General features: G+C 39.2%; 1 protein-coding gene across 4 annotated transcripts in view; it reads right to left on the bottom strand.

The window, feature by feature from the left end:
- LYST (lysosomal trafficking regulator) overlaps positions 1–22,850 on the bottom strand; it is a 710,683-nt gene that overhangs the window by 295,087 nt on the left and 392,746 nt on the right. For all 4 annotated transcript variants that reach the window (XM_063443375.1, XM_063443377.1, XM_063443378.1 and 1 more), the window contains 4 exons: positions 21,722–21,937; positions 10,557–10,733; positions 9,842–9,918; positions 7,949–8,137 (listed from right to left, as the gene is read on the bottom strand). In XM_063443375.1, the coding sequence (XP_063299445.1) occupies positions 7,949–8,137; positions 9,842–9,918; positions 10,557–10,733; positions 21,722–21,937 (659 nt within the window). The remainder of the gene's footprint in view (positions 1–7,948; positions 8,138–9,841; positions 9,919–10,556; positions 10,734–21,721; positions 21,938–22,850) is intronic.

The following is a 22,850-nucleotide window of genomic DNA, read 5'->3' as shown; positions in this document are numbered from 1 at the left end:
TAATGTTCTCACTTCTATTTTTCACTTTCTCTCTCACTTCCCTCTTCATTAAAATCTCTCTATCATTTTACCTACCTGTTCCTGCTAACACCGTCTTCATTGCTCCCTCTCTGCTCCCCTCATCTCTGTATGCATCACATGCACTTTACTCATATTTATCCAGTCTTTCTCCACACACCCCTCCTAAATCCCTTAAATACAAGCTCTCATCCCCAACATTTAAAGCTTACTCGCACCTTCTCTTCCTTTCCATCCTACTACTCCTAGCAGCAGGTGATGTCTCTCCAAACCCTGGTCCCTCCACTACTCAGCAACCTGGTACAAACACCAGAAACCACAACAACCTATTACCCATTCCATGTAATTCTCACTATAATTCCTCTTTTAAAGCTGCCCTCTGGAATGCACGCTCTGTGTGTAGCACCTTTAAATCTACTTCCATCCATGACCTATTTATCTCACACTCCCTAAACCTACTTGCACTAACAGAAACATGTCTCTCTCCCTCAGATACTGCTACCCCTGCCTCACTGTCCTTTGGTGGTCTTCACTTTACCCACAATCCAAGACAAGCGGATATTAAAGGTGGCGGTGTAGGTTTTCTTCTCTCACCCCACTGCTCCTTTAAAACCCTGCCCACCCCCCCTTCCCTCTCTTTCCCATCATTTGAAATTCATTCAATTCTCCTTTTCAAACCCTTCTCTGCTAACATTGCCGTTATCTATCGTCCCCCTGGTTCCCCTCTCCTCTTCCTTGACCACTTTGCTGCCTGGCTACCCTACTTCCTCTCTTCCAACATTCCATCCCTAATTCTTGGAGATTTCAATATTCCCATTAACCCACCTTTAACCCCAGCAGCCTCTAAACTACTTTCAATTACTTCCCCCCCTTGGACTATTGCAGTGGGCTAATTCTCCCACTCATGTAGCTGGCAATACCCTTGACCTTATTTTCTCTTATTCATGTACAGTATCTAATATCTGCAACACTCCATTTCCTCTCCCTGATCACCACCTCTTATCGTTTGCTCTCAATTACCCCCTCACCCAACAACCTCAGCCTAACCCCCCTCAGCTCAGGAGGAACCTTAACTCTATTGACCTCCAGCAGCTGTCAGCTGACATTGATTCACAATTGCTATCCATCCCTTCCCTCTCCTGTCCCTCACTGGCCATTTCCACATATAACACTACCCTCACATCTCTATCTGCAGAGTTGCTCCCCTTGTGCTGAACGCTCCTGGAGGAAGTCTCGCACCCAGGCAGACTTTCTCCATTATAGATTCATGTTGCTTTCATACAGCGCAGCCCTTGCCCTCGCCAAACAGTCCTACTTTTCCTCTCTCATTAGTTCATGCTCCCGCAATCCCAGACGTCTCTTTGACACCTTTAATTCCCTTCTCCGCCCTGCTGTGGCCACCCCCCAAACTAACCTTACAGCTGATAGCTTTGCATGTTACTTTACTGACAAGATTGAACAGCTAAGGAAACAATTCTCCCCTCCTTGCCGTTCTCTTTCTCAACCTCACATAAATCATGCTTTCCCTACCCTCCATACTTTCTCACCGGCTACTGAACAAGAGGTGGCTGTGCTTCTCCATTCCTCTCGCCCCACCACTTGCCCGCTCAATCCTGTCCCATCTCACCTCATCAGATCTCTCTCCCCTTGTCGTGCGCCTACCCTAACACACATATTTAACTGCTCTCTCTCTTCTGGCACTGTTCCTGCTGACCTTAAACATGCCACTGTATTACCTATACTGAAAAAAACATCTCTTGACCCATCCTCCCCCTCTAACTATCGTCCCATATCCCTGCTCCCTTTCTCATCAAAGCTTTTGGAAAGACTTGCCTTTACCCGTGTGTCTCACTTCCTTAATTCCAACTCTCTCCTTGACCCTCTTCAGTCTGGCTTTCGCCCTCTCCACTCTACTGAGACCGCTCTTATCAAAGTGACGAATGACCTAATCTCTGCTAAATCCAAAGGTCACTACTCCATATTAATTATCCTTGACCTCCCTGCTGCCTTTGACACCGTTGAACATGCTCTCCCTCCTTCAAACTCTTCAATCACTCGGTCTCTGTGACTCTGTCCTCTCTTGGTTTTCCTCCTATCTCTCCCAACGCTCATTCAGTGTCTCCTTTTCAAAGGATACCTCCTCCCCTCGTCCTGTCTCTGTTGGAGTTCCCCAAGGCTCTGTCCTCGGTCCCCTTCTATTTTCTCTTTATACTGCCTCTCTTGGAAAACTTATTGCCTCTTTTGGATTCCACTACCACTTGTACGCTGATGACACTCAGATATACCTCTCCTCCCCAGACCTTTTCCCTGCCGTCCTGCAACGTGTCACTGCTTGCCTTTCTTCCATCTCTGACTGGATGTCGTCACGCTTTCTCAAACTTAACCTCTCTAAAACTCTACTCCTTGTCTTTCCTCCTCCTAATACTGATCCTCCTCTCTCACTCTCCCTTCAAGTCAGTGATATCCACATGACATCCCTGCAAGCGCGCTGTCTTGGCGTCATACTTGACTCTGGTCTCACCTTTGAGTCTCACATCCAGTTTGTTGCAAAGTCCTGTAGGTTCCAACTCAAAAACATAGCCCGCATCTGCCCCTTTCTTACGCAACATGCTACTAAGGAGCTTGCCCATGCTCTAGTAATTTCCTGCATGGATTACTGTAACCTTCTCCTGATTGGTCTCCCCAAAAGCTGTATCGCCCCGCTACAGTCTGTAATGAATGCTGCAGCTAGACTGATTTTCCTCTCTAGTCGGTCCTCTCACACCTCGCCCCTCTGCCAGTCCTTACATTGGCTCCCTGTATCCTATAGGAGTCAATTCAAAGTGCTAACCCATACATTTAAAGCACTGAACAATTCTAGCCCCTCTTATATCTCCTCAATGATCCATAGGTATGCCCCTCCTCGTACCCTCCGCTCTGCCCGTGACCACCTCCTGACCGCTGTTCGCACCCGTACGGCCAACTCGTGCTTGCAGGACCTTTCGCAAGCGGCTCCTCTCCTATGGAATAGCTTGCCTACTGCCATCAGACTCCCCTAGTCTTCAATCATTTAAGAAGGGCCTTAAAACCCATCTCTTCAGGAAAGCTTATGGCCTCCCAGAGTAATCTCTACCTTACATACCTGTCTCTTGCTCTCTCCTATGGGGCAGTGCTTTGCTCTCTCCACCAGCTCTGCTTCACTGCTACTTGATATTTCCTGTCCTAATGTTTCTAATACCCCACCTCCTATAGTCTGTAAGCTCATTTGAGCAGGGTCCTCTCCAACCTATTGTTCCTGTAAGTTTTCTTGTAATTGTCCTACTTATTGTTACATCCCCCCCTCTCAAAATATTGTAAAGCGCTACGTAATCTGTTGGCGCTATATAAATGGCAATAATAATAATAATAATAATAATCATCTGCATATAAATGATAATGGAGCCAAAGGAGCTGATGAGTTTACCAAGGACGGCAGTACAGATAAGGAACACTAGGGGACCAAGTACTGAACCTTGGGGGACACCAACAGAGAGGGGTTGGGGAGAAGAGGCAGAGCCAGAGAAAGAAACACAGAAAAATAGCTGGGAGAGGTAGGAGGAGTACCAGGAGAGAGCAGTATCTCATAGACTGAGACTAAGGAGAACTAGAGGAAGCTATTGATGATCAACAGTGTAAAAGGCAGCAGAAAGATCAAGGATAATTAGGATAGAGCAATGGCCGCAAGATTTAGCAGCGTTGGATACTTTGGTCACAGCTGTTTCAACAGAGTGACAAGTGCAAAATCCAGAATGAAGCGGATCAAATATAGTAATGCCAGATGAGGAAGCATCCTTCAAAAATAAATAAAAAAATCAATCAATCAATCCAAGTCAAAGGATGCACTTTGACTAAAATCAAATTATATAACAAGGGAGTCGTTATGCCACAGTGGGATGTATCTTGGTCTTCTGCCTCCTCAGGGTTTCCAAAGTCCCTGGGTTACACTGGTGACATGAGGCTAAGGCAAACTTGGAACAAACTCAATCCCAGATATCCAGGGAGGTCAGGATGGCCCCCTGAAATTTACCTAACCACATACAGGAAGAAGGAAAATCAGAACTTATTATACTAGTCTCAATATCATTCCCTCTCTTTTCACCCTAACGTCTCCTCCCATCTCTTTTCACCCTTACTTGACCCAGATATGACCGGCATTACAAGGAGCAGCAACGCCTCCACTCATGATATGGAGAAGGTTTTAAACCATTCTTGTACTAATGTGGGAATCATTTTCAACACCATAGGCTTTTTTTTTTTTTTTTAACTATTTGCCTGCCTGCTGCTTTTCTGCTGTTAATATATTCAAGGTCATTTATCAAGGATTATGTCCTCTATAAATGTTTTCGGCATATCAACTATTTCCACGTATAATAAACATTTTCTGCATTTGTAAAAAAAAAAAAATCAATACTATTTGAAGCAATTTTTTTCAACTCCCGATTAGCCTTTAATGGTGGGAATTAAATTAGTTTGAGTCAATAAAAGGCTTATTGGGAGCCAATAAATATTATAGGCTGGATTGTAATTGAGGCTGTTTTCAGTTGGATGTCTGCTTCAAAGATTATGAACTTATTGCAAGACGGATGTTGGAATTTGCTATTTAATGCGTACCAATACAACTTGAATGCATTGATAAGATTTGGCCTTATTAATATAGCAGATTTTTTTTTGCAAGTTCAGATCTTTATAGTTTGTGTGTATAAAAAAATAAATAAAAACTACATTAGGAAAGAATACTTAGGTGGACATATAGTAAGGATGTTAGTGGTTTATAGTTTATCTGACAGTTATGGTTAGAAATAGGTAGGCACATTCACTCAAACTTGAATAGAAAAATAATGACACAAGCTATTTAAAGTCAGGGTGCTCACTTAAATAGGGTCCTATTCCCAGAGGACCACAAAGAATACACAGAATATTTAATCAAGGAGCACACCAAAAATGTGAAAAAAAAGTTTTATTATTGGATGGGTACAGAAAGGATCGATGTCTCAAAAATGCATATCAAAAAAATACAAAGCACAATTCAAATAATGAGAATGTAAAGTGAATAATCAGAAGTTATATGATAATATCCAAACGGGATGTATATCAAATGAATTCTAGGCTACCAAAATAAATATAAATTCATAGAGATATTCAATCTTAATAACCCATCGCAAACAAAAATATTATAAAGAACAAGCAATGCATACCAGAACAAGTGAGAGGAGGGAAGAAAAGTCAATCAGCAAGCCCCCAATGATTTGGCAAAAAAAAAAATGCCTTTATCAAGGGAGCCTGAAAAAATAATCAGGCTCCCTTGACAAAGGCATCTTTTTGCAATACATCCTGTTTGGATATCCTAAAACGTCTGATTATTCACTGTACATTTTCATTATATGAATTGTGCTTTGCATTTCTGAGATATTGATCCTTTTTGTACCTATCCAATAAAAAAAAAACCTTTTTTTTTATATTTTTGGTGTGCTCCTTGATTAAATATATCCTATAGTTTATCTGACAGCCTGCAGTCAGATGATGGATTAAAGCAACTAATTCAGTGCTGTTGAGACTGTGTGCATACTTATACGTCTTTCTGACATGATAGTGTGTAGCTAAGTAGAAAGGCTTAGGGTGCAACATTCCATAATTATTATTTTTTTTATTTTAATTAAAAAAATATATAAAGTTTCAAGCCTGCTTTATATGTTTACATATGAATAAAGTCTAAATCTGTCAATTGCATTAAAGTTGTACTGGTGCCCAGAGTGTCCCATCAAGCTTCACAGCGACTTTGATGTTATGTGTCTTTTCATCATGCTTTTCAAGTATTGCCTTGAAATCCCTCGTAAGTGCTGACAACTATAAAGAAAATGGATCCATACTTACTGTAATTTCCTTTTCAAATTCATAGTGCACGGTAGGACTGTATGTCTGTCCTATGGTGGTGTACACTTTATACTATACAGGGTGTAACGGATCGCCTGGCACCCCGACTGGGTACCTCCGTTAAAGGATGCTCCTAGCGCTTCCTGAGGACTCCAAGCACTCTAGCCGACACCACAATCACCGAATCAGAGAAGCATATGAATCCTCTCAAGCCTCTGAATGCTGTAGACAGTTGAATAGGAACCATACGAATAGGTTTGCACTCCTAGCAGTCAAACTGGAACAGCATGCAATAAATCCTCCCCCAATAATGAGACGACACTTCACTTTGAGGGTTAAACAGGAACTCTGGACTGGCTCATCCAGCCTGGCTTTTATTACACTTGTACACTTACAGGCCACACCCAGGGGGAGGGATAAAATAACCAATCACATACATGGTACAACCCACACATCCCCTCCCCTCAGATAACCAGTTAACATAATTATTACAGCCAGGAAAACTACAGTTTTTATACATGTGCTATAACTTTAAATCCATACATCCAATCTTCCCAAAAACCACATATTTAGAATCAGCACACTTTAAACATACACCCTTCCAAAAATCAGACAAATCCCTCCAGTGGATCAAAAGTTAGCTGGAGGTCCCTTTATGACCGACCGCAAGCACATTTTCCTGCCCAAAACAGTTCCATAGATTTGGGCTGTGCGGCCGGTCAATTTCATGCGAAAAAACAACTAAGTCCCATTTCGAACGGGACTTAGTCTCTGGAGCTGCAAGTTCAGTATGGAAGAAGGTAAGGATCAGCGGTGTTCGGTAAAATGTGTAGCCGATTTTAGTTCCACAGAATCTTTAGCATACACCGCTGACCGCATTCGACTGAACAAAGATGGCCGCCGCCACGTGCAATTAACCTGCAGTAACCTCACAGCCTGGGAGGTAAATTGCCTGCACACTTTAACTTCTGGGTGGTCTGCCTGTGTGGTACTTGGTTCAGTAAGCCCTATTTACTGAACCAAGTGGGAGAAAGCCAGGAACAAGTTATTTTACAGGTCTGGGGACATAGTCTTAAAGGGGCATTGTTCACCAAAGTTACAAGATGTCCCCAGACGGTTCTTAAAGGGCCATACACACCCAATAAAAGTCCATTCCTTTTCAGGGGCCATAGTCTTAAAGGGTATTGTTACCCGAAGTCTCAATATGTCCCCAGACAGTTCTTAAAGGGCCAGCAGCAGTACAATAAAATACCATTCACTGTACTTAAAGGGCCAGCAGTCGCACAATAAAATACAATATGCCCCAAATAATCCAGGGGCCATAGTCAGCAGGTAGGAGGCGGGCAAACAGGCTTCTCCAGGGCCCAGTGGCGAGGTTGGTTTCGCCACACAGGGGACCTGCAGCAAGGGGTGGAATATGTATTATCTTAATGTTCAGTTGGGGTTGTGAGAAGAGCTACCCTATGTCTCAATGCTTATGACTATTAAACAAATATTATAGTAAGTATTGATACAAGTTATAATTTAAATAATATTTTTTTTTAATTGTGAGGGTTATGATTAATCAGCTGTTGTGAAGATCCATTTGTTATTGATCACCCCACATATGTGTTTAGGTTTTGACAGTAGTATTGCTTTTAAATGGTTATCACTGGTAGCTCAGTTTTGCATTTGTGAGCTATAGTCTCACTGAAAGCACTTCAGAGGGATATTATCTCCCTAAAAAACAGAAAAGTCCATTGAAGAATAGAGCACATAATGGTGTTCTTACTGACCAAATTCGTAGAAGGCCCTTAACCCCTTAAGGACCAAACTTCTGGAATAAAAGGGAATCATGACATGTCACACATGTCATGTGTCCTTAAGGGGTTAATGTGTAAATATTTTATTCCACTAAATATGTTTCCACTAACAGGTTATTAATAATAATAATAATAATAATAATAATAATAATAATCATAAATATTCCCTGTTAAATATGAAACCATGCTTGAAACTAAAAAAAAAACAAAAAAACAATAAAATAAAATGCAGAACTAACCTATCATGTGTTAGTTGCTGAACTAGCTCTTGCCAGTGGCGGCTTGCACTTAAGTCAACTTTGTACATGCTTCGAATTTGTTCAATAACCTTCTTTCTCTCCATTCCCTGAGATAATGACACACTTTGAGTTATATCACCAGCAATTTTGGAAACATCCTTTAATTTTGGTTCAAGACGCTGAAAGAGCCTGTCAAGATATAGAGAGAGACAATAAAACCCAAGAGAGTTATTTTAATAAAAGCTAGTAAATGAGCTGTACTAAACATCCACAATGTTTTTAATGCACAAGCAATTGTCTCAAAAGTGCAACTCTTTAACTAGGATGCTATTTTATTATTAAAATCCCCCTTGAGAAAGGCTATTGACGAAATGTCGGGGTTGCTTTATCCCCTGCTCTGGGTTAGTATGAGTATGTGGGTTATTTCACTGAGCACTCATCTTTCAATTTGATATGTACAATAGGTATGTCATTCTTTATTTGCATGCCTTATATACTTACTTGTACTATTTTTTATCAAATTTCTACTTAATAAAATCTTTTTTTTTTTATGTGCAAGATTAACTTGGTGTGCCTTACAGTTTGGCCTGTCAATGAGTAGCCTCTAAGTGACTTCCGAGCCCTCCAGCATTACAGGGATAACTCCCACCAGTCCAAGGGGACGGTAAATGGGACCAGTCATACGATGGTGCAATGTGTTTATGCCCAGGTTCGGGTTGGAGAGCAAAGCAGCGTCCGTTCGCCTCACTCCCTACCCAGGTAGGCCACAATCCCAGGGATTACACACTCCAGTTGCAAGTCAGATCCACAGTACTGGTAGTCACAGTAATAACATGCTGCCATTTTCCAATGCAAGGTAGCCAGGTAGGTATGTTTTTAGGGCCTTGATAAAGGCAGCCAGTTGGTGCCGAAACGTTGGGGGGGTTTGGTGACTCGTGTTTCTGTCTGAGGCTTGTAAGGATTTTTGTGGTAATTTATTACTATTATTTTATTGTATCTGCCTTTACTTCTGTTACTTTGTTTACATTCATTTTTTCTTATATGTTTACATTCTGGTACTTTTTTGTACATAACAAAATTTAAATATTTTTTTGAGATTGTTATGGTGTGCATTCTATATCCTATATATATTTGAATATTTAAGGCACTTGAGGGAGTGCTTATATGGTTTGCACCTGGCTGTTCTTATATTGTTTTGTCTCTCCATGTGCTGTTGATTTGAAATTAAAATTCACAGCCATGCTTCCTATGTATTTGCCATACTTCCATGCCCACATTAGTCTCTACCATCCTAACCATGTCTCCATAAATCTTTGCTATCCTCCTCATATCTCCCCGTAATCTCTAGCATCATTCCCATAAATCTCTGCCATCCTACCCATGTACTTCATGTAGCTAATATCATGCACCACTTCATCCCTCCTCTGTCATCCTCCATAATATCAATTCCCACATGTTTGTTCCTTGCTGCTACCTGGCCATGTAACAATTGTAGTAAAGGCCTTTGCCTCTGCTCAGTTCTTCAATGCAGGTTAGTCACTTGCTGGCAATAGTTTAATGCATTTTTATATATGCTTTTATTATTTAATGAAGAGAACCAACATATATCACACCATTGGGTGCTGTACAAGAGGAATGAAGGGTTGGTTCCCTAATGAAATGACCAAGAAGAGAAACATATATTCCTATGCATGGTCCTGCTTGGCGGTGCTACACCTCTTTACCAGTGTGAGTAGATACTGAGAATGCCAATGCACCAGATATACAAATATAACTCTGCAAGGAGGGCAAATGACAGATCCCAGCTGGCCCTCTCTACATTAGTTCCACCACTAATACTTGTACATGCGATTAAAAACAATTTTTTTAACAATTTTTCCCCCCTTGTCTTACTTGTGCTGATTGTTTAAAATTGTTTTTTTCCATGCAGTTTTACTTGCAGTCTCCTCATTCTCATACTTCTCCTGTTCCTGAAACACACATTTTAGAATGTTATACGTGATTTTGAAAATGCAGTACAGAAAACCATGTGTACTCATCGAGTGTTCTTTTTGGACATACTATATCCGTGATTAACAACAAAATATTAGACTATATTATTAAATTGAAAACCTGTGGTAAGAAATATATTTTGTGAGAAAAACCTTACAGGGACTATCCAAGATGGAAGTGACCCATATGGTTTATGCATTCTAAAGATTGCCCGTTAAACATAAATGCAACAAGGGGGCAAAGCTTGGCACGTGAGCAGAATACTTGGCTGCTCTCCTGACTACTTGATTGATTTTTTTGTAACTCTAAAATTTCTAATAAAAATTTAAGATTACAAAGTAAAATGCAAAAATCCCACAATTTTCTGGATTTGCAGCTGGCTACAGTAAATTCTGCCCACAAAAAGGAACAGTTGATGAATAACCAATCCTATTCTTCCTAATGGTTTACATGGAAATGATATATATATATATATATATATATATATATATATATATATATATAGAGAGAGAGAGAGAGAGAGAGAGAGAGAGAGAATGTCTGAATGTATAAATTTGTATATACATATGTACACTGTAAATAATAATAATAATAATAATAATAATGGTTACCTTACCTCTTGTACAGCTTTCATTAAATCAGGCTTAGGTGGAGCATTAGGAGGCACACATTTGAAACCAGCCGATTTTAATGCACTCATAAATAGTCCTCCAGTCTTCTGTTCTTCTTTTGTCAGCTCTTCTTTATGGTTGTGCATTAGCTCATATAAATAAAGGCCTAGTTTTGGACCATGCTAAAATATAAAATAAATATCAAGAAAATGGTTACCTTAATGTATAAGTACAGCTTAAAATTGGTCAATTATTTTTTTTTCTATTTTTCTATTATCACTAATTTTGTTTAAATCCTTTCTAGACATTCATTCAATGCTTTCAGTGCTTAGCAGATTTGTGCACAGCAGAAACATTTGGTTTGTCCACATCATAATGTTTAGTTTTGTTTTTTTGTTTTTTTGAGCTGTTTCAGCTTTCAGGATTTGTTTTGATTTATTTCGCTGGGACACATTTTGTTCATGCAATTGTTATAGAAAAAATACTCAGACAAACCAAAATGGTGTGAAAATGTAACAATCAGTTTTACTACAAGATATCCTCATGCCATTTGGTTCACAGAACAAGTGAGCCCTGCTCCCTGCCGCTTCTATTTTTAAATATTACAAGGAGGGAGCAGCGAGCCGGTATCTTCCTCCTTGTAATAAACTGAACGAATGAACAAACAAACACCGACATTCAGTGTTTGTTGGTTCATCTGAAATTTCTATTCATTCATTCGTCTTTCTGACGAATGAATGGACAAAATATCTGACCTAATTTCGGACAATAGCGAATGCCCCAGTGTTTAACTGGGCATGCACGGGAATTTCACAACGCTATCTAGTGTGGGCAGATGACATGTCCCACAGGGCCTTCATCTGACCACAAAAAGATGGCGGCGCCCAGGACCTAATAAAGGACAAAATAAAGATTAAAACATTGGTAATATGGGGGGCGTTTGGGGGGTGACAATGGGGCAATTAGAGGTAGTGGAGTCGGGAGAGGGGTTAATAAAATGGATTTGGCCATGACAGTGCCACTTTAAGTGCATCAATTATATATAATTTTCAAAGGAGAAATTGAGCTTTATTTTAATACTCTATATGTATACATCATGCATTATTAAGGAAGAAAAAAAATGTAATAAAAAAAAATTCTCAGTTTTACATGCAACAATTTCTACGCACATAAGGAAAACTAACTCGACAAGGAAATGTTAATGGCAGGGATGTGATGACGTGAGCTGCACGAACATGCATCACGTGGCGTGGTGCGAAGCAAACAAACTGGGTGGGATAGAAAACAGATGGGGCAGCGGCTTCAAGCTTTAAGAGGAGAAAGAGACAGAAGTATGGCTTTGGTGGACGGAAAGTAATCATGGGGAGACACAGCAGCAGTGAAAATTGTAAAGGAAATTGGAGAGAGAGTGGAACACTGGAGAGGATCTGAAAGGGGAAAGGACAAAGAAAGAATAAAGGAAGTGAACTGGATAAACACAGGCAGCTGGTTATAAATCCAGAGAACATTACAGCAGGAAAGTTGATAACCCCAGAGAACACAGTGATTATTGCAGCAGAAGAAGCTGGTATACAAGAATTAAGCAGAGTATTGAGTTTTATTTGCTTTACTATCACATTGACGCATCTAATTAATGATTATATTAATCAAAGCGTAATATCCCTCCAAGAGAGGTGTGCAGGGAAGAAATAGGGGCAGGGGGGAAGAAAGAAGGGAGAAGAGGGAAAAAGTAAATTAAATAATAACAACATAAAAATGATAAAGAAAAATAAAACAAAACAAAACTGAGAAAATGATTTCTATTTTTTTTTTACTCCACAATTTTTTTTTACTCCACAATCTGTTTTCCTGGCACTGGAGGTTCCCTCTCCCTCCCACCCACCAATCCCCGGTTACTGAAGGGATGAAAACCCCTTCAGTCACTTACCTGAGGCAGCGGCGATGTCCCTCGTCGCTGTCTCCTCCTCCGTGCCGCTCCTCTTTCTGATTCCGTCGGCCGGTGGGCGAGACTGATCCCTCCCACCGGCCGAGGAGACCTAATGCGCATGCGCGCGATGTGGGCATGCGCATTAGGTCTCCCCATAGGAAAGCATTGAAAACGAATTCCAATGCTTTCCTATGGGGATATGAGCAACGCTGGAGGTCCTCACACAGCGTGAGGACGTCCAGCGACGTTCTAGCACAGATAATCTGTGCTATAATCCAGGAAGTTCCCTCTAGTGGCTCTCTAGTAGACAGCCACTAGAGGTGGAGTTAACCCTGCAAGGTAATTATTGCAGTTTATAAAAAACTGCAATAATTACACTTGCAGGGTTAAGAGTGGTGGGAGTTGGCACCCAGACCACTCCAATGGGCAGAAGTGGTCTGGGTGCCTGGAGTGTCCCTTTAAAGATCAATATGCAAATCTAATTAAAAACCATGAGATATTGGAGAATAAAGTCAATGTTTTAGAGGATAGACACTTTGGAACAGCATACAGATCTGGGATTAAACTCAGCTGATAAATTAGAGGTTTTCCTGCACAGATTCTTTCAAGCTCTGGAGCTTAAGTTTGACCTAGAGGGCAAAACAATGGACATGTTTTATTGACTAGCAAAGCCAAGAGGGATTCCTGAAAGTGCTCCTAGAGACAATCATTTGTTTTCATCAGTATATTTTTTAAGGAGCAAGTAGTGCAAAGAAACAGAAAACCAGTGGACAAAACTGTAATTTAACCCCTTAAGGACCAAACTTCTGGAATAAAAGGGAATCATGACATGTCACACATGTCATGTGTCCTTAAGGGGTTAAAGACCTAAAAACCTTCCCTGATCTATCTTCGAACACCAGAAAAAAATAAGTCACTGGGATATTGCTGAAGTCACTGGGATATTGAGAAAAATTATGACCAAATATAAATGGGGCTATCCCACTAAATTAATTATAATGCAAGAAAATAGAGTTGAAGGCTTGTTTGACGCTGACAAAGTGCTAAACTGGTTAAAAGCACAAGATATAAAATACATTTTTGCGGATATCTGGAGAATGGGGGGGACGTAAAAGATATCAGATTTTAACAGTTCAGGTAATGCAAAAAATAAGGGGTAAAGGGGAGGGAGAAGGTTTTTTTTTTGTTTAACACCGATAAAAATTAATTAATAAGTCCTCTGGAGTGCTCTTCTCATCATTTTTCTGTTTATCCACGCTCTGCAGCACCGAGGCTATTTTTGGACAGTAATCTTAAGGTAGAGTGCCAGATTCTGTATATATATATATATATATATATATATATATATATATATATATATATATATATATACACATACACATATACATATACACACACACACACACACACATCATTTTCTAATTTTTATTTATTCACAGATATAGCGATAGGGTACTGGATATACTATGATTTAGAGAATATTATATTATGGAATATATAATTATTCATTGACATATCACATCACATAATTAAGACTGGTGCTCAATTTAAATTACAATTTATTGCAGATTAATATAAGATTTTTTTTTCCTCCCCCTCTCTCTAGATCTTCCCAATAGAAAAATACAACATTGGATATCTTGTTTGCAGTCTAAAATAACTTTTAGTAAGGAATTGTATTATAATGTCTGCATCCTCTTTTTGTTGACACTCGCTAGCCACATAACAAGAGTAGCCATATGATTTCTACTCTTCAAAGGCTTTGTTTGTATTGTGCATGTATTACAGGGTTACACATTCAGGTGTCTGAACCGGGGGAGCAGGACACTAGGGCTAAAACGGTGAATAGGTTCTGTGAAAGAACCATAATGTTGTGTTTAAAGTTTTTTGTATTGTATGATTGTTACCTGGATGGAAGGTGCAAGTTCGCTGAAATTTCATTACAATCAATAAAAGATGGTTAGAATGCTTTCCTTGAATGTTCAAGCCTAACTAAGCCACAAAAAAGAGCAGCATTGATTGAACTTATTAAAAGAGAAAAAGTCCAATTATGCTTTAGTCAGGAAACCCACTGGGGAAAATCATAGAGGAAGTTTTTCATGGGGAAACAAATGGTCCACTTAATTAATGCTCCATCACAATTAGGATAAAGGAGAGGGGTGGCCATTTGGATTAGAAATTGATCCCCAGGCAAGATATATAATACTATATTGTAAATGAGACAAAATGTTGTACACACTGGTGAATGTGTATGCGCCAAATATGGGTCAATTGTTTTTTTGTTTTGTTTTTTACATAATGGATAAAGTAATGTCATTATAGTAGGTGATTATAACTGTATACCAGACGTAACGATGGATAAGAAGGTTAGAACTAAGGTTAGAGTTAACTATTGATGACTCTCTACGTAGAAAAGCTATAGCCTTCTCCTCAATTTTAAATAAATCAAAGCTATATGATGCTTGGAGAGCTTTCCATCCTACCTAGAAGGAATATACTATTTTTTTCTGTTAGACACTGCTCTTATGTTCATATTGATTTAGCAATTACTAATTATATAATGTTTAAAAAAAAAATAAAAATAAAATAAAGAGACCAAATTAACGAAAACTCGAAAACTATGATAAGCTATTTGAGAAGAAAAATAAAAAAGATCAACCTAAAGCCAGGAGATAGGTGCCAGAAGGTAGAAAGCAGAGAAAAAAATGGGGGTAACCCCTAAATAGTGAACATCAATAGGAATAAACAACAAAATAAAAAATGCTAATCTACTTACATGGAATATATAGAAAAATAAGTGAACATAAAATATAACTTTTAATATAAAAATATTTGAAAAAATGTATAGCTCTGGGCTCACTTTGACACATTACTGGTGTGGGTCTCTAACTCTCCGCTTATCCACTTGCAGATTCTCCAATGCCAAGTCCATTTATGTCCAGCATCTTAGGAGCTTTTTAATAAGAATTGAGACTTTCTGGCTCTTTTTCTAAAAATAAAAAAAACCCTAGTACTCCCCAGTCCCCACCCCTGAGCGGCGGGTGGGGGCCCTAAAGGATAATGAGGGGACCTATTGCCCCCCCTACCCCCTACCTCCAGAGCGGTGGGTGGAGGCCATAAATCATAATGAGGGGGAGACGGAGACGGACAACCTATTGTTCTCCCCCCCCGAGCGGCGGGTGGGGGCCATGAAATACAATGAGGGGGGGGGGGGGAACGATTGTCCTCCCATGGCCCCCACCCCTGTATATACCTTATTTATTTCCTCTTTCCTGTTTTGTTAACTCTGGGGGGATGAAGGCAAGAACAGGCATTTTGATAAGGGGTGCCCTCGAAGGCACAAGACTTAGCAATTATTTCTTATGCTTTTATCTATACCTACTATTTACATACAAATCATCTAATTGTAAATCCTTTCTAAGTACTGTATTTCTGCCGACAAGATATCACAGACATAACTATCTTTATTAGAATTCATAACCTGGCTGTCATTACCTTGGCAGCCTATGTAGCAACACATTCTAATTTACAAACTGCTGCCCGCTAGCAGCCTTCCTTTGTGGAGTAATCAATTACCGATTATTTTGCCACAGTTAATATCAACCATGTGAATTCCACACTTTTGCGAACTAATATCAATCATCTAGATGTAATCTTTTCTAAGTTACATAGTTACATAGTTAGATAGCTGAAAAGAGACTTGCGTCCATCAAGTTCAGCCTTCCTCACACCTGTTTTTTGCTGTTGATCCAAAAGAGAAAAAAAAAAAAAAAAACCAGTTTGAAGCACAATTTTGCAACAAGCTAGGACAAAAAATTCCTTATTGACCCCAGAATGGCAGTCAGATTTATCCTTGAATCAAGCAGTTATTACCCTACATTGAAAGATTATATCCTTGAATATTCTGTCTTTGCAAGTATGCATCTAGTAGCTGTTTGAACATCTGTATGGACTCTGATAAAACCACTTCTTCAGGCAGAGAATTCCACATCCTGATTGTTCTTACAGTGTTGAATTCTGCCGATAAGATTTCACAGACCGCTAACCATCTTATTTTCATTTTTCTGATATTAGTAACCTCGTTACTACTAATTTGGCAGTCTATGTAGAAATATACTACATTTGCAAACTACTGCCCATTCGGCAGTCAGAAATTAATTACCTACTATTTATCTCACCACAGTGATTATTACCGTATATACTCGAGTATAAGCAGAGTTTTTCAGCACATTTTTTGTGCTGAAAAACCCCAACTCGGCTTATACTCGAGTCAATAGTCTGTATTATGGCAATTTACATTGCCATAATACAGACTGGGGGCTGGCAGCGAGCGCTTACCTCTCCTGCAGCTCCTGTCAGCTTCCTCCTCCTCCGCGCCGTCCGTTCAGCACCTCGGTCAGCTCCCAGTGTAAGTCTCGCGAGAGCTGCGGGGTCATAGTGCGGCTCTCGCGAGACTTACACTGTGAGCTGACCGAGGTGCTGAATGGACGGCGCGGAGAAGGAGGAAGCTGACAGGAGCGGTAAGTAAACTCTCTGTCAGCCCCCCTCTCCCCCCCACTGAACTACCAATGCCACTAGACCACCAGGGAAGGAGCCCCCCTCCCTGCTATGTATAAAGCAGGGAGGGGGGACGAAAAAAAAAATAAAATAATAAATATTACAAATAAAATAATAAAAAATAAATATTAAAATAAAAAAATAATAATTAAATAAAATAATACAAATTAATCATAAAAAATATTAAAATAATAAAAAAATTGCCCACTCCCCACCAAGGCTCTGCAACACACACACACACACACACACACACTGCATTCATACACACACACTGCACACATACTCATACACACACACTGCACACATACTCATACACACACACACACTGCACTCATACATACACACACACTGCACACATACTCATACACACACTGCACTCATACATACACACACACTGCACTCATACATACACACACACTGCACTCATACATACACACACACGCTGCACTCATACATACACACATGCTGCACTCATACACACGCTGCACTCATACACACACGCTGCATTCATACACACACTGTGCACTCATACACATACGCTGCATTCATACACACACTGTAAATAAATATTCAATGAATATAATTTTTTTAGGATCTAATTTTATTTAGAAATTTACCAGTAGCTGCTGCATTTCCCACCCTAGTCTTATACTCGAGTCAATAAGTTTTCCCAGTTTTTTGGGGTAAAATTAGGGGCCTCGGCTTATATTCGGGTCGGCTTATACTCGAGTATATACGGTAACTATGTGGATCCCACACCGCTGGTATTTGAGCAGCAGTTCAGTGCAGTAGAAGTGAAGGCATGTCTCTCATTATTGGCTATGCATTAAACGCTCATAACAGCTTGTTACGTTATACCAACGCTGTCACTATATCAACATAAATTTATATTCACTAATTGAACAAGTGACCGCCAATTTTCATCACAACAATGTCTATATCTATTTATTATTAGCTATCGGTGCTCTGTCTTATAAGCTAGCAGACATTATGCCTGTTCTATCTATCTGTCTACCTACATTGCCATATTTACCCAAGTACTTACTGGCTCGCTCTGCAATCCCATATCGCTCTCCCCCTGTTACAGTTATTAGTGGCACTTATCGTTCTGCTACTTTTGTTACTTTGTTTCATGTAATTTATTACGAGTTTATCCTAACAGTGCTACAAATGCATTATCATTGACTCCAATTTATCCACTATCGTAGCCTGTTTTATCTATCTATTATAGCCATATTATTAGACAGTCTCTCCATTCTCCTAGTGTTTTTAGCTATACATTTTTCAAATATTTATTTTTATATTTTTATATTGAACCTTCTATTTTATGTTCACTTTTTTTTCTATATACTCCATGTAGGTAGATTAGCATTGTTTCTTTTGTTGGAGGAAGTAATATGTCAACATTATTAATTAAGCTCTATAAAAAAGATACATTAAACAAGGTGTCACCGAGTAAGGAAAGAGCTAAAGAAATGCATGAACTTAACAAGAAAATAAACCAACTTAAGATGGGCAGAATACATAGAAACCTAGAAAAACTAAAACAAACATGATATGTTAAAAAGAATAAAGTTAATAAATTCATAACTAATAAAAGAAAAAAACAAGAAGTAAAAAAAAAAAAAAAAAAAGTTTATCTGAATGAGGTATCCCTAGCTCCGGAAGAGATTGGCCAGGCATTTAATAATTAATATAGTTATGTATATAATTTACCGATTTCGGAAGGGCAGGAACAAATGGAAAAAAAAAATATTTACAGAATTAAGCTATAAGACAAATCCCAGAGGAAAAGCAGAATTTACTGAATGTCCCGATTCAAAATTTAGAAAATCAATAAAACTATAGATGGATAATAAAAAAATAAAAAAACACAAAAAAAAACCCCACAAAAACAACTGTGGAACTATATATGCACGATCCACCCTGACCGGCAAATGTATGTTTCTTGGACATGTACATGATAGACAAATGCAAACTTTTATTGTTTATGGTAATGGCCTTTATAGACGGTTGACAATCACTTAAGGCCCAATGGTAGCACATTCTCCAAGGACAGGGAGTACTAACTTCCTCCCCCAAGGCACTATTGGGAAGTGCCTAGCCGACTATTCGGCCCCTTAGTTTTCCTCCCATTGTTTTGGTTTTACTTGGACGCTGATGGGGGGCACAGCGATGTTTCCCCTGGACGGCCCAGGGGCATTTCCTTATCTTGTTTGTATGCGTTTAGTGAGTGATGCGCAGGGATCCTGTCTACTTGACAGGCAGGGTAAGGACTGCAGGATTGTGGTCTCCATGTCATTCAGTTACAGGGAGGCTTTACTCAGCTTGATAGAGCTGGGAGGAGTGGAGCCCTCTATATATCTTGGAAACAGTATAGACACACAGCACACTACAGTATATGATCCACTGTGAAGATCTACTCCCACAATGTTAGAGGCCTCAATATACCAATGAAATGGCACCTGCTTAGCCGAGAATTACTGACACACAACATAGATGCGGTGTGTCTACAGGAAACCCACTTCCGCACACATGATCAACCTCCCTTGTTGCCCAGGGACTACCCAACACCGTTTCATTCAACCTCCCCCACTAAGTCGAAGGGTACCTCCATACTCATTAGCAAGAACGTGTCATTTCAGGCACACTCCCAAGACATTGACACAAACAGAAGGTTCCTTATTGTAGTAGGATCTATCAAAGACATGGTGTACACCATAGCATCAATCTAAGCACCAAATACAGACCAGATCAATTTCCTCTGTATGGTACTGAAGCTGGTGTCAGACATCCGTCAAGGGATCACTATCTTATGTGGGGACTTCAACCATATCGTTGACCCATCATTCGGACCCTGATGAGATTAATTCACCAACATGATCTACAGGTCACCGGACATACACTTAAACGCCTCTAAGCCAACTCCCATGCACAAGGGAACAAGGCCGGTAGGTTAAAAAGCGAGACAGACCTCTCAAAAGATTGCTTATCTCACAACACAAAACAGGAACCAAGATACATACCCCAAAAGGTATAGGCGACAAATTTCTGTGTTACTACGCAGCAGTGTATAATCTCAAACAAGACCCCCAAATATGCCAACAAAATAGCAAGGACATAGCTCAATATCTAGTGGACCTTGATCTACCAATCTTGACCACGGCCCAGAAAGAGGACTTGACAGAGAGGGAGGTGGTTGGCGCTATCAGGGCACTGCCGTCGGGTAAAGCACCCGGACCAGATGGCCTAGAAAACCTTTATTTTAAAAAAAAATTCTGCACCACGCTAGCTTCCCACCTGGTAGCACTGTTCTCAACACGGATGCAAAATTGTTCAATATATGCAACTCGACTAAGCTAAATTCTGCCACATATAATCCACTCAGACCAAGTGGGTTTTGTAAATGGCCGCCAAGGGTCCAAGAACACCCGTAAAGTACTGAGTGTGATGCACAACCTTAGACAGCCTGGGTGGGGGCTTGCTGGTGTCCCCCGATGCTGAAAAGGCCTTTGGCCGTCTGCACTGGGGGTTCCTAGAGGTGGTGCTGCTGAAGTTTGGCATCCCCGGGGATTCCTGTGTGTGGTAAGGGACTTGTATAGGACACTGATGATGCACGTGCTCAATGCGGGGTTCCTGTCTAACCCCTTCAAAAGAACCAACAGGACAAGACAGGGCTGCCCGCTGTCCCCCTTATTGTATGCTCTGGCCTTGGAGCCGCTGGCACAGATGATTAGAAACCACTCCTCTATCCACATTTTTTTTTAAATAAATAAAAAAAAATAGTACCTCCCCAAGGCAAACACCTGCTGTGTACTTGTTACTGCTGATGCTTGTTACATGCCTAACGATACTGTTTTAAGTTTCGTAGAAATAAATGATTTATTGCTTTTAGCATTATGGGTGTCATATTGCCTTTAATATTCCCTCTACAGTCCAAAATCTACTATATCAAGATCGTGGGGAGATACAATGTTTTTATTCATTCCATTTTAAAGGCATTTTTGTACATTTATCCATATATTAGCACAAATATCAAGTGCTGATTGAGGGTACTATATCATTACATTATCATTTAATTGTCCCTTATAATACTGTCTGTATTTCCCAGTTTTGTTTTTTTTTCTCTTCAGAACAGTCTTTCAATTTAATAACTCCTTTCCAATTGTCTTGAATTCTCATCAGTGATGTGAACTGAAAGTAAGAAAAGTTTGTATGCTATACTGAATTTTATTTGTAAATATAAAAAAGTCTTCAACGCTTGATCATCGAAAATCTATATTAAATAACTTATAGATACAGATGTGAATGGCCCATTATTGAAAGTTGGAATAAAATATTTGATTGCTTCAAATGGTGTAGCTAACCCATTTTTCAACAAGCTGCATTAACTCTAATTGTAATCTAATTTCTGTGGGCCTCATATTATAATTTATGAGAGGATACAAATGATCAAAGGCATAGCTTTGGTTTATGCTGAAATACAAAAAAAAGTCAAGAAAATTATTAGTGTACATTCCTTATTCAGATCGCTATTCGGTTTTGAACTGATTTATTTAATGCATTGCTGAGGCACATTATAGGATAAGCAATGAGTTGTAGAGTTTATGGTAATCACTAATCCTGCATATATATGTATTTAAAAAAAATAAAAAAATTGTCAAATGTACATATTTTGGCTCTTACTTGTAAATGAGGATTGAAATGTAAACAATCTCTAAGAATTTCTTGATGCTTTGGTTCTTGTACTACTAGTTCAAGAACCTTTCTTCTTTCCTCAAGTGGCTGTGATGGAGATAAAAGGTGTACAAGAAGCCTTCCAAGCTGAACACGAAATGTGTCTTTACTGGACCAGAGAATTGTCTTCCACTGATGCTTGGGAGAACTACTTCTGCTTGTTCCCTGCAGAAAAAAAAAGTATTAGCATTAGTGAATTACCGAGTAAGACATTTCACAAGATTGAAATTAAAAGTATGCAGCATTTTCAGTATACAGTAGATTATCCAAGTACCATTCATAGTGGGCAATCTATGACCTACAAATAGACTAAGTATTATTATTTATTATATTGGTTGCATTTTCTGGTCTCCCTTGTGTTTATTTGTTGCATATTTGTGTGAGTTCTCTACTCATTCAAGAGATTAAACCATTATAGAGCATTAGTTGTTATTATCATATGTTATTATTAATTAAGTGGTTATGGTCCATTACGTCCCCTGACACGGTCTTACATTTGAGTGTTCTCAAATGATTTTAACTCCTTAAGGACTGAGCCAAATGTACATATGTGATCAAAACAAAATGTAAACAAAACCTGGAATTTGACAATATGTCTGTTCAACCGTAATTTACCTCTTTCATATTAAGTGCACACACACATATTATATATCATTTTATTCAGGAGAAACAGGGCTTTAATTTAACATCAAATATTTGGCTATGAAACATAATTTAATATGAATACAATAACAAAATGGGAGAAAATAAGATTTTTTTATTATTATTATTTATTTTTTTTGTTCTACATGACATTTTAACTGTGAATGTCATAATATGGTTTGTTTTTACTGCAATAAAATACACATATTTGTATTCAGCAATGTCTCACGTGTAAAACAGTACTCCATACGTACAAGTTTTATGGTGTTTTGGGAGGTTACAGGGTCAAATATAGCATGTTACATTTTTCAGTTTTTTCATATTGAAATGTATCAGATTGGTTACGTTGCCTTTGCGACTGTATGATAGCCCAGGAATGAGAATTACCTCCATGATGGCATGCCATTTGCAATAGTAGACAACCCAAGGTATTGCA

Source organism: Pelobates fuscus, chromosome 2, assembly GCF_036172605.1.
Source record: "Pelobates fuscus isolate aPelFus1 chromosome 2, aPelFus1.pri, whole genome shotgun sequence".
Taxonomy (NCBI): domain Eukaryota; kingdom Metazoa; phylum Chordata; class Amphibia; order Anura; family Pelobatidae; genus Pelobates; species Pelobates fuscus.
Note: the sequence above shows the minus strand (reverse complement) of the source record. Positions and strands in the feature narration are given on the sequence as shown.